Here is a 12,261-nt window from a genome sequence, read left to right on the forward strand (position 1 = left end):
TTTGCGAGTTCAAAGACAACGTGGTGCATAATCAGTCACATCATCAAGTTTTTGGTTATTTTGCCCCGTTGGCATCGAGATACGGTCTCCCCGACTCGCAATCCTTCCTTGTTTGGTGTGGTCTGCGTTCCTCCGGCTCGACTCTGTGATCTCCACCTGGAACCTGATTGGTGTGACAAGCAGCTCACCCACAAATTAACCCGCAGCAGTCGGAGGTGGGGAGACGAGAAAAGCGTGGCCGCAGACTCTGCATGGGAGGTTTCCTCACTTTGTGTCCAAGCCTCTTGTTGGTTTGCTGCTTAATAGGCTCTATGTATGAGAGACGATGACGTAGTTCCGGCAAAATCTCAGGATGGTTGGTAGTTTCCGGTCAGCACTGGTTGTAATGTGATGCTAGCAACAAAGCCACCAAAGCTGCTATTTGAGTTACTTTTGGATTTTATTAGCAAGTGAGTTCAACTTGTTTCATATCCACTGAATGTGGGAGGAAGGGTGACCATTGTCTTCCACTGAACTGTTAAACAACCTGAGGGCCGCAGGGACGAAGGATCTGCTGTGGTGCTCAGTCCTCGAGCACAGCGCAGTTAGCCGCCCGCTGTGGCTACTGCTCTGCTTCATCAGGGTGTGGTGGAGGGGGTGGTTAGTATCGTCCATGATGTCAGTCAGCTTGGTCCGCATCCTCCTCTCCACCACGACCCTCAGTGAGTCCAGGCACCTTCCCAGCACTGAGCCGGCTTTCCTGATCACCGTATCAAGCCTTCTGGTGTCCCTCTCTGTCGCACTGCCTCCCCAGCAGACAGCAGTGTAATAGATGGTACTTGCCACCACCGACTGGTAGGACATGTGCAGCATCTCCCCACAGACATCAAAGGACCTGAGCCTCCTCAAGACAAAGAGCCTGCTCTGGCGTTTTCTGTAGATGCAGGGATGGATGCATTGATGGATGCCGTTGATTGAGGCGAGAACTTTCATTAGGCTAAATTTCAGTCCATTTGTTTTGCAGCACTAGTTATCAGAAGTGCAGTCCACTTACTTGTTGGTACCTCACCATTTTCAGGCTTTATTTTCCACTTTGTTTTGTTTGACAAAGACAGTTTCAACTTGTCTTCTAGTTTGTTTCATGTTGTGATTTCTTTTCATATATATGTTTTTTTCTCTCGTTTTTGGCATCCCCTATTGGCCCCTTTGGTTGTGAATTTAGCCCGCCTCCTTTTCGTTGTGTAGCTCAAAGCAAATAACCGTCATTAGACCATCACCTGCTCACTCTGTCGCCACCATCTTCTCAACATGTTCAGACTAACCTGCCACTCCGAATGGAAAGTTTCCCAAATATTTCACACATAGAGCCCATAGAAAGTGACCGAAGAAAGGAAAATAGCAGGATGATTGGAACGTCCTTCCATCACCTTCACTGCATTTTATTTTACCTGCCACTTGAACAATTTGTCGAGAGCTCTTCCTATTGTTGACAGGAGCTACTGCCCAGCGGCCAGCAGCAGTGACCCGGTGTTTAACAAAACCTTTGACAAAAAGCCTTCCTGGAGGAAATTACAAAGGCCATTTCTCCTCTAAAAGTCATCCACACTCATCTCTCCACCCGCAGCCTCTAATTACATTACAAGCACACATTTGCTTCTGAGGTTTTCTCTCCTTGTTTTCAAGAGTAGCTCGTAGCGTCCCTGTCTGCATGTTTATGTGGCTTAATCTGCATCTCAATCAGCTTTAACACGAGACTGGGACCGTCAAAGCTGGAAGGAGAAGAAAACTGACAATGTTGCTTCAACAGATCAACGCACCAGGTGCTTCATAAGCAGCGCCAGTCGAGGGTGATTCTGCATTCAGGATGTGAAGGTGCAGAACATTTAAGCAGGCATGTGTCAGGGCTCTTACTTTTTGCAGTTTAAGGGGTGTTAAGATGGCAGTCTGTGGGTTGCAACGGATTAAACTGTGCAGATTAATTTTTCCACCATCCAGTCATGCCTCATTAATTTGCTCTAAACTGGAGATTTCGCAGAGAGCTGCTTCCAGACACTTGCAATACTTTCACTTTCTTTCAACGTTATAAAGCGATTTCTTGACAGCGATCAGTTTGCATATCATTCAGAAAACCAGGAGATCCCACATAATGCAGCACAATTGAGATTTTTTTTCATTTCTGTATTTATATGAAGGGTTGTTTTTCACGAGAACATTAAATAATAAATTAGTCTCAGGAAGGACGTTTTTTTTCTGGATGATCTTAAAATTGTGGATTTAAAGAGAGACATTTTTCACTCCTCTTCCCTCGTGCAATGAGAATGCGCGTGGCAGTGTCGACCAGGGGATTTGTTACAACCACAGACGGTGCTCAAGGAGTCACGTTGTCCTCCTCGTCATCGAGTGTTTGTTCCTAGAAAAAAAACTATGTCTTCGACACAGTTTTTTTTTTTTTTTTTTTTGTCATTCCTCTCGCATTTCTTAAAAAAATAAAATAAAATAAAAAAATACACTCAACAAACAAACGTTTTTCCCCGCACAAATTACGCGCAAGCCCCTTGCGTTCTGCGCCAAAGCTTGAAAAGCAAACAAAAACACGTAAACACACTCCCAGCATAAATACGATGATCCGAGTGGCGCCGCCGTCTTGTCATCACGCATTAAGCTTCACTTGACGGACGCGCTGCTGGCACACACTTCTGATGATGCTGCTGCTGCGTCTACGGGAGCGCGCACAGCCCCGGTGCCAGCGCTGGTGAGCGAGGAGAGCGCAGAGATGCGCGCTCATGTGGAGAGCCCTATAAACGCTCGTGGCGCGCACGCTTCCAAACAGTCGCGGGGAGCGGAGTATGGGGTAACCTGGGAGAGAGGAGAAGGCGTCCGCAGGCGCGCGTGGCGGAGACCCGAGCTGACAGGGAGACCGCGGGAAGCCTCGCCATGCCGTCTGCGCAAATCCTTTTACCACCCCTCCTCCTACACCTCCCATAAGTGCCACGCGGAGGCGTATAACTTTTGTCGCCCGAGGTGACGACGCGAGCAAGCCGACCATGCAGCTGAACGAGACCGGGGTTCAAGCGCTGGCGCCGGCGGAGCCGTGTGAGCAGCAGCTGCTGCAGGAGGAGAGGTCCAGGAACTACAGCAGCAGGGGCTCGGCCAGCAACCTGTCCCTGCACTGCTGGCTGCAGCTTCTCGCCCGGGACTCCATCGTGGAGCTGCAGGGGGACAGCTCCAGCCTGCTGGTGCGCGCCATGATCGCGTGTGTCTACTCGGTGGTCTGCGCCCTGGGGCTGGTGGGCAACGTGCTGGCCCTCTACCTGCTGCACTCGCGCTACCGGCAGAAGCAGTCGTCCATCAACTGCTTTGTGATGGGGCTGGCCGTCACTGACCTCCAGTTCGTCCTGACACTGCCCTTCTGGGCGGTAGACACTGCCCTGGACTTCCGCTGGCCGTTCGGCCGCGTCATGTGCAAGATCGTCAGCTCGGTCACCACCATGAATATGTACGCCAGCGTCTTCTTCCTCACCGCCATGAGCGTGGCGCGCTACTACTCCATCTCCTCGGCACTGAAGATGCACAGCCGGCGGGCAGCGGCCACCCGGGCCAAGTGGACCAGCGTTGGCATCTGGGCCGTGTCGGTGCTGGCCACGCTGCCGCACGCCATCTACTCCACCAGCGCCCAGGTGTCGGACGAGGAGCTCTGCCTGGTGCGCTTTCCCGAGTCGGGCAGCTGGGACCCGCAGCTGCTGCTGGGTCTCTACCAGCTGCAGAAGGTCCTTCTAGGCTTCCTCATCCCCCTGGTCGTCATCACCGTCTGCTACCTGCTGCTGTTGCGCCTGATCCTCAGCCGCCGCGTCACGTGCGCAGCTGGCCCGGAGATCCAGCAGGGCCGTCAGAGCCGGCGCTCCAAGGTGACCAAGTCCATCGTCATCGTGGTGCTGTCCTTCTTCCTGTGCTGGCTGCCCAACCAGGCGCTGACGATGTGGGGGGTGCTGATCAAGTTTGACCTGGTTCCCTTCAGCAAGGCCTTCTACAACGCGCAGGCCTACGCCTTCCCGCTCACCGTGTGTCTGGCGCACACCAACAGCTGCCTCAACCCCGTCCTCTACTGCCTGATCCGCCGGGAGTTCCGCGCAGGTCTGAAGGAGCTGCTCCTGCACGCCACGCCGTCATTCAGGCGACTGACTCACCTGCTGCGTCGCAAAGCCAAGGTGGCTGAGGCCCCGCCCGTCCTGGTGCTGGTCCAAATGGATGTGTGAGCCGGCTGGTGGGGGTCTGGGCCGGGCTGGGACAGGCAGTGACGCAGGGGGGCTGCGGGGATGAATTATTGAGCTGTAAATAACAAGAGAAGTCTGGATCGTGTTGGCCAGATGTGGAGCACTCAGTCTGCACTCTCCACTTTATCTTTGGCTTTTTGAAAACAGTCAAACCTAGACGGACTACCCGGGGGGATGTGGCCCACTTTCCTCTGCAACTTCCAAGAATCACCCTGCAGACAATTGGTGTAAAATTGTCGTACAATTACACTCACGCTTCTTCTCCAACCCCTCTCTTGCTCTCTCCCTCTCTCCGCACCGCCCAGCGTCAGCGGCCGCTGCTCTCTTTAGTAATTAGTCATAAATATGTATATATGTCAGGCATAAGTGTTACTCATGGATGATGAGAGCAGAAGCGTGCAGACACAAATGACCCTACTTAAATTTGTGACCCTCAGCAGCGACTGGAGCAGCACGACTGGAAACACTTTAGCATCACGCTAGCGTGCCGGTGAAGCTCTGCGACTGAGTGCAAGTGACGATCTTTGTGCCACTCTGTGTGACACTAAAGTCAGCCTGCGGGGGTTTTTATGTTGATAAAGAAAGAAGAACACAAATTGTGATGTGTAAAAGATGAGGTGGTCCAGTGTGCCAGTTAGTTTCTGTGGTATTAATGTAAAAAAAAAAAAAAAATCATGTAATCAGCTCAGAATGGAAGTAAAATGTGGGTGAAGGGGGGAAAAGGCTGGATTTTTCTTTTTTTTTTTTTTTCAAAATTGGTTAACACAGGAATTTCATGGCTGAAATGGAGACTGAAAGGTGCAAAAACATAACTCTGGCTCCTTCTTTTCCCTTTTGTCGGGGCAAGACAAGTTCACACAATGCATCAAAGAGTTCAGCGCAACAACCCTGTATAGATGATGAGGTGAATGCTGCTCAGGCAGACACAGAGAGTCGACGCTGAAGTGATTCTACGCCAATTTACGCACCTGCATCACCAGCCAACTGTTTGCAAAGAAAATGGAAGAAATTCCCTTGTGTCTTTTTTTTTTGTTTCTTTTTATTTTGATATATATGTGTGTAGAGCTTCTCTGTAGCTGTGCCAGTAATAATAACAATGTGTCAAGTTGGTCTTCGCAGGTGGGTGTATCTGTATATTATATTTGAACCAGGTTTGTTCAGATTTTTTATTTATTCTTTGTTTTTTCCAATAAAGAACCCATTGATGTCCCCGCTGCTTCTTCTTCTGAATTAAACACTCGTGTAAAAGGAAGAAAATGCGGAAGTCGGTCTGAGAATGTGACCAGCAGTACAATTATTTACATGGGGCAAGTGTTTGTTTTTTTGCTTTTTGTTGTGCCATTGCCATACAATAATAAAAGAAGATGTCAAGAAGAAATGAATAGTTCTCATCTTACTGCATCCCACCCAGTGATGAGAGCATATTTTGATGCAAAATGAATCAAAAAGAGCAGCAGAGCAGTCAGAAGAGTGGGAAAAACATTGTCCCTGGGCGGAAGTACCGCAAATCACAAACAGAGGCCGTCTACAATTTTCTCATTTTGAATGAGAGTTTTCAATTATTTATTTCTTCACTCATTTGTTTGTTTGTTTGTTCGTTATTCATGGGACATAATCTTCTCATTCTGTGTTCATGCAGCACCACATCCATTGACAACAAACCAGCCGTGCGCTGCACAAATAATCTGATTGCCAGAGAGCCCCAGTCCAAGTGCTATCAGATTGACTGGTGGTGTTGCCCTTATTATTGCTGTCTGATGGAGAGTATAGTGCAGTTATTAAAATTCAAATTTATTAATTAAATTCAAATTATTAACGCATTGACAGAGTAGAATGTAGTCACAACTGATTAGAAGTACGCTGCACTGAGACGACGTCTGTGAGTTTTGGACTTTTTCACCAGACAAACAAAGTGCTGAGGCTTCAGTCAAAGGACTCACCGCACATCAGGACCATCGCAACTCGGATTTTGTGATTGAGATTTTGTGTTTACTGTCTAAGTCTGTCAGTGAAAACATTCGCAAGCCAGCAGCTACAGCCGAAAGAATGAAATTCAGCAGTGCAGTGTCATAAAAACTGAATTGCTGAATTCCTGCAGGTACGTGAATAGCTCCCGGGCTTGTATTAATTGATTTCAGGTGTTTCAGCGAGGAGTAATTGGTTGTAGTTATGTAGTTAGGCCCCAGAGGAGTGCACCTTTTAAATTCATTAGTTACCCGCACAGCTAAAAACCTCACATAAACCTTTAAATTCCCCTTAGTGAAACTGTTTGAATTGCATTTCTACAGGTTTCATCAAATTTGCACCAAAATAACCTGTTGATTTAAAGTCAAAAGGTTTTTAGTCGGCAAAAACATGACAAATATCAGCATTGTTCCATCACACACTAAAGCTGACCATTCCATAGAAATGATCAAGAATCCTATCATGTGGAGAAAAACAGTTTCCGTCTCCGTAACAGTCTTCCTATCCCCGCAGGCATCAGCCTGAAAGTGAAAAATAAAATACCTGCCTGTCTTTAAATTACACCTGACCTATATTTCATTTTATCGCTCTCTGTGTACATGCAGGCTTGAATGTGAGTGTGAGTGTGTGTGCGTGGCTAGAAGCTCCCGCAAAGAAAAGTACTAACAATTACCGCACAATTATAATTACATACTCTTGACCCCCAGCAGGTTGGCTTGCCATCCAAATAGAACTAGTCAAGCTCGTCTTTTCAGCACCGAGCGCCAAAACCTCGGAAACAATTTCCACACCCAAACACTCCACTTCCAGTGTGAATTCATTTGCAAAGCTGTCAAAAAGAAAAGGTCACCGTGAGTTTGGGGTGTGTTATTGGCTTTTTTTCTGTTGTTGTTGTTGTTTTTACCATTTTTGTTACCATTTTGATTTTCTGTCATGTGAGCGGGCTGTGCGGGGTGTGTGTCCTTACTCCCTCATCTCACTATCGTCACATTCCGTGCATGACGCACATCGAGCCGGCTGAACGGCAGTAAAACCAAGGCAGGGGGAAAGACTTTGAGCTTTTAGCGCATTTTATTGCCATGCAGTCTGGTGGGTCTTTCTACTCGCTGCATTTGCCAGAATCGAGGCAGTGTTTCTCTTTAGAAGCGCTCGCATTCATCCTCAAGAGGTCACGGTGAGCCGCGTTGTGTCCGGTCTACCTTGGCCCGCGTAGAACTAAAGTGCCTCACAGAAGTGCGTTGCCATAACAGCAGATTGCTGCCTTTTCATTAAAAAAAGGGGAGAAAAAAAAAAGAAAGAGGGACACTTTACATTAGAACTCACTCTCGTACCTGCAAACAGGAAGCAATAGCATAAGGTCAGGAGACACCCTCAGTGCTGACCTTTCCCTGGCATCCAAAGATGGCCTAATGACATTGGCATCGCTAGAATATTTAATTGTCCCTAATGAGGCACACACAAGCGCCGGCTGTATGGATGCAGAGGCGACCCTGTCGGAGAAGCCCGGGATTAATCGCAAACGGCTGAGACACTTAGTGCGTTAATGTCACACTTTTTTTTTCCATCAAAGGCTCCCATGGGAGAGGCTCCATACAGATCAATTGATCGTACCTGAAAGAGTTAAATAGACGCTGCACAGGACGCTGCACAGCTCACGAGAGGCAGGAGCAGCTGCCAGAACTACGACCGAGAAGGACTGAGACCGCATGAAAGAGGAAAAACCACATCAGAATTTTGAAAATAAGACCGGGATGAGAATGACATCAAACTCACTTCATGTAGTTCAATCAGAAGAGAGTAATGCAACAAATAAAGAACAGCACAGGGATGTAATCAGGTTGATGGCAGAATGAGCAAGGGCACTTTAACAAGTCTTCATGATTAAACATCCATTCTTCCAGTTTGTTATTAAATCCCATTGTTGTTTTGATCGTATTACTGTTCCCTTGAAGACATATTTGTGTGTGTGGGTGTGGGTGGGTGGGTGGGTGTGTACATGCGCATGTGAGAGATAGAGAGACAAAGACAGAGAGAGAGAAAGTGAATTTAAATCCATCACACGAGGTTTGTTTTAATTCAAGAGGAAATTAAAGTCACGTGTGCTACTTTGAGATGAATGTTTTAATGGATGCATCACGTGTGTCCAGCTTCTTCTCCGGTCTCTAATTGTTTCCTTGTAAATATACATCTACATTTTTCATCATCATTTAAGTTAAATATTTGAGCTATTGTCAAACTCATTCTCATTTCTCCTGAAAAGAACTTCTAAACCGGCAACACGTTCTCGCTCTGTCAATACTATAACCACTTTTTCAACTCACTTGAGAAAAAAATGTATCCAGGTCATTACTCATTAATGATTGAAAGCGGCGTCTCTCTCTCCCTCTCTCTCTCCCTCTCTCTCTCTCTCTCTCTCTCTCTATCTCTATCTCTCTCTCTCTCTCTCTCCCTCTCTCTCTCTCTCTATCTCTTGCTCTCTCCCTCTCTCTTGCTCTCTCAGCGTGAGTTGTTTTCATTTCCAAGACGTTTTTTTTTAAACATTTAAAGGAAGAGTCCTGCTTTTCCAGTCAAATCCAGTCACACACTCCTACTTGCAACATGCATTATTAATGGAATGTTTTTTTTACTTATCTCAGTGAGCACTCTGAGTGCTAGCCTAGCCGCTGGCTATCCCTCTGCCTGTCCGTTCCCAGCTTCTTGACTTGTAAGTGGCTCCAGATGAGACTCACTTCTCGCCGCTTTCGTGTCTTGATTTAAATTCTGCCAGTTTTTACCCCCTCCTAGTCCTCCACTCAGTTTGTTTGGTCTCAGGCTGTGATCTCAGCAAGAAACCGATTTAACCAAGCAGCCTTTTGGGTTAAAGTGGCCCCAGAACAGAGCGAGGTGAGAACAACGATAATCCCTTCTGCTGCCGTCCCAACTGATCTCACGTCTTCTCAAACCATCTGTGATGCCAGAGTGAAAAAAAAAAAAAACTACAAAAAATCTCCGGCAGATCCACCTTCTGGACTATTGTAGATATGTGGAGGCACAATATGTGAACATAAATGCAAATGCTAAGTCAAGGAAAACACAGCAGTGGTTTGTTTATTGACTTCCATCCAACTAAAACCGTTACAGTTTGCACCTTCAAATACTTAATGCACCTTACTTGGCGAAAACAGCGGCAGGTATGGAAACGATGCAAATTCACAAACACAAACACAAGTCCAAACAAGGTACAAAAAGTTGCATCGTTCCAACTTGCGTCGTTTCCATACCTGCAGCTGTTTTCGTCAACTAAGGCTCATTAGGCAGTCGTATTGTGTTTGGCCACCGTACTCAAAAACATCATTGCAGCATCAAATTCTTTTTCGGGTTCGAGGACATGGTCAGGCATCTTCTCTGAGAAGTCTGTCTTCCTCTTCTTTCTGCAAAACACCTTTTGTTTTATCCTTGCATGCTTTTCTGTCTCCTGAGTGACGTCAACACCCACTGCCAGTGAATCCACTCGGAGACATTGACCTGTTGGAACAATAAACTGCAATTCTCTTGTGCAGAACAAGGCTGAGTTTTTTTTTGTTTCTTTTTCCTACAGCACATCCTGTGCTCGCAGGATCGAACTCCAGTTTTTGTGCCCTCGTGTTCAGTCAAAATCGTCCCTATGTGCGTCATCGACCGCCTTCTGCAACAATTTTCATTCTGAAAATGTGCAAGAAAATCAAGTCTGAAATTGCACCAGGAAGACCTTGTTTCAGCATGGAGCTCAGGCTCCAATCCTGAGCGTGCAGAGAAATGTGCCACCATGTGACATGTAGTCTGCTTGAAATTGAAGCGAAAGAATTTGGTGCTACTTTTCGTAAGGCTCTGTGTTGTGTCAGAGTATTTCCGTTTTTATTATGAAATGTTTTCCTGTTGTTAGGGTTTATAGTTTTGCTTCCTGTTCCCAAATTAGTTTCACCTGTTATTGATTTCTGTTGTGTTCCACCTGTGTCTTGTTTCCATTCGAGCCTTGTAGTGTTTGCCAGGTTGTCTTTGTTTCCCCTTTGAGCAAGCTTTCCAGTGTTTAGATCATTTACAGTTTGACCATTTGCCTGGATTACCCCATTTTTGTCTGGCTGCCTTTTACTGGATCTAGCGTGTATCCACCTTCATCTGTTTTTTGAAGAGACTGCTTACTGGAACTTAACCCTCTGCCTTGATCTCATCTCCTTTGCACCTTTTCTGCCTATTAAACTTTCTATAAACTGGCTGGAAAAAAGGCTGGAATCTATTTTCATATTTTTATCTTAAAGTTCGTTTAAACTAAATTCTATATTTTTTTTATTAAAAAACTTGATTGCCAAGACAGTAAAGGGTTGAAAAGTAAGGATGATTATTAATTAGGACTTCTTTTTTTTTTTTTTTGAAGGGCAAAAAAGGATTAGGTTGTACAAAATGTAACAGTGCTGCAACAGGTAGTCTGGGGTGGAGACAAGGGGAAGGGTGAAGATCCTTTGATGCAGAATGAAAGAGAACAGAACCTTCAAGTTTGGCTGCTTTCAAAGTAAACAGGTTGAGGGTAGTTTGTGTGTATAAGTGTGAGGTGTGACGGTCCAGACGGCGGGAAACTGCTTTAAGCGGGAAAAGTATCTGAGTTGTCCTTGCATTCCAGGCCACTCCCAGTATCAAACAATTCATGCCAATGTTTCCAGTGGTTGAGGTGAGCAAAACTAGCCAGTCCCACCCAGGCAGGAAGGCAGGTGGAGGCCAGTCAGAAAGGGCGGACTGCACACTGATTTTTCTAAAAGTTCAAGAAAAAAAACAGGCAACAAGCCCCCTGAAAACAACTTCTTTCCATACGTTGTAACTGTGTTTGGAGAGGCCACATGGTGACTAGTAACTTCACAGAACTAGACTAAAACAAAGCGGCACTTTCTCCTTCATGATTGTCATTTCCGTGACACAGCTGGCTGTCTATCACAAACGGAAGCCGTCGCCTTGATTGCCTCTAAATTGGGTTGAGGCTCGTCTATTGAAGCCACATGAAAGCCAAAAATCACTATTTTTTTCTGGAGCCTTGGAGAGTGGTAACGGTCTCCCTTGACAAAAAGCTTCGGGGCCGCTGACCTTTTTCCCTGCCTGCCGCCGATCACGGCCAGCCAGGAGGGGAAAAGAGATTAGACCAAATACCAACCAGACCTCTGCTTTTTATCTGCTCCGTCTTGGCCCTGTAATGAGGGCTGGGTCAAGACAAAGGAAGCTGAAGATACAGCGCGCCTGACCAGCACACGGACTGTCATCCTGTGATTATCGCTCATCGACCACAACATCGAGACGAAAAGAACAGAGCTGACGTCGGGCTCAATGCACCGAGGCGCGGCTGTCACGGGCCTTTAACACCTTGTCATCTTGTCATTTGTTTTTTTTTTTGCACCTCGTGTCAATGACTGACTCATTAATCTTTTTATTGGCGATGCTAATAAAGTGATAACAACAGCAGGGTCTTATACCAGTGCCTCGTCTGCCACACACCTGGTGTGTGTCATTTCCATCGCCTTATTCAAACCTGACTTCATTAGCGCCTGCAGTTTTGTCTTTTAGTTTGTGACATACTTTAGTCTGTGATGGGAAAACAGCCGACGTTTCAGTTTAACTCCTCATTTGTGCTTTAGCGCTATATAGAGCACAACTAAGTGTGCTAATGCTCCTGCTTCGTAAGTGACTCATTATTTAAAAGAGGGGGCCAAATCTAATATCTGGGAAAAGGGACAAACAATGGTAACACCGCTGCTGCTGCTGCTGCTGCTGCTGCTGCTGCTGCTGCTGCGTTATGATACTGAGGGTGAGGGCCAGCACTGTTGTCGTCCATCACCAGAGCTCTCTGCCTCTGCCTGTTGCAGGTATAAGAATATGGTCGGATTGACTTTGAAACGCCCGAGTAATGTCCTTGAAAAGCCTCACGAGCTATCTGGGAAAAAAAGCTTTTTAAATCCTCCTGAATATTATACGCGGCACCTTATGAAAGTCCAAGGCAATTTATATTGAGCTCGTGCCCGGCGAGCACACTGGCCGTCATTAGGCCTAA

At 46.6% G+C, this 12,261-nt stretch overlaps 1 protein-coding gene across 1 annotated transcript; it reads left to right on the forward strand.

Annotated features, from left to right (window-relative positions):
• Window positions 1–2,948: 2,948 nt before the first annotated feature.
• rxfp3.2b (relaxin family peptide receptor 3.2b) lies at window positions 2,949–4,960 on the forward strand. The gene has a single exon (XM_076039531.1). It carries the CDS (start codon window positions 3,024–3,026, stop codon window positions 4,230–4,232), a length of 1,209 nt encoding a protein of 402 aa, XP_075895646.1. The 5' UTR covers window positions 2,949–3,023; the 3' UTR covers window positions 4,233–4,960.
• Window positions 4,961–12,261: the final 7,301 nt, after the last annotated feature.

Source organism: Nelusetta ayraudi, unplaced genomic scaffold (genome assembly GCF_046127955.1).
Source record: "Nelusetta ayraudi isolate G7.1 ecotype Tasmania unplaced genomic scaffold, CSIRO-AGI_Nayr_v1 ptg000059l, whole genome shotgun sequence".
Taxonomy (NCBI): domain Eukaryota; kingdom Metazoa; phylum Chordata; class Actinopteri; order Tetraodontiformes; family Monacanthidae; genus Nelusetta; species Nelusetta ayraudi.

Excerpts from the sequence above, each read along its gene's own strand:
- rxfp3.2b (XM_076039531.1), top strand. The coding sequence starts at position 3,024 with ATGCAGCTGAACGAGACCGGGGTTCAAGCGCTGGCGCCGGCGGAGCCG.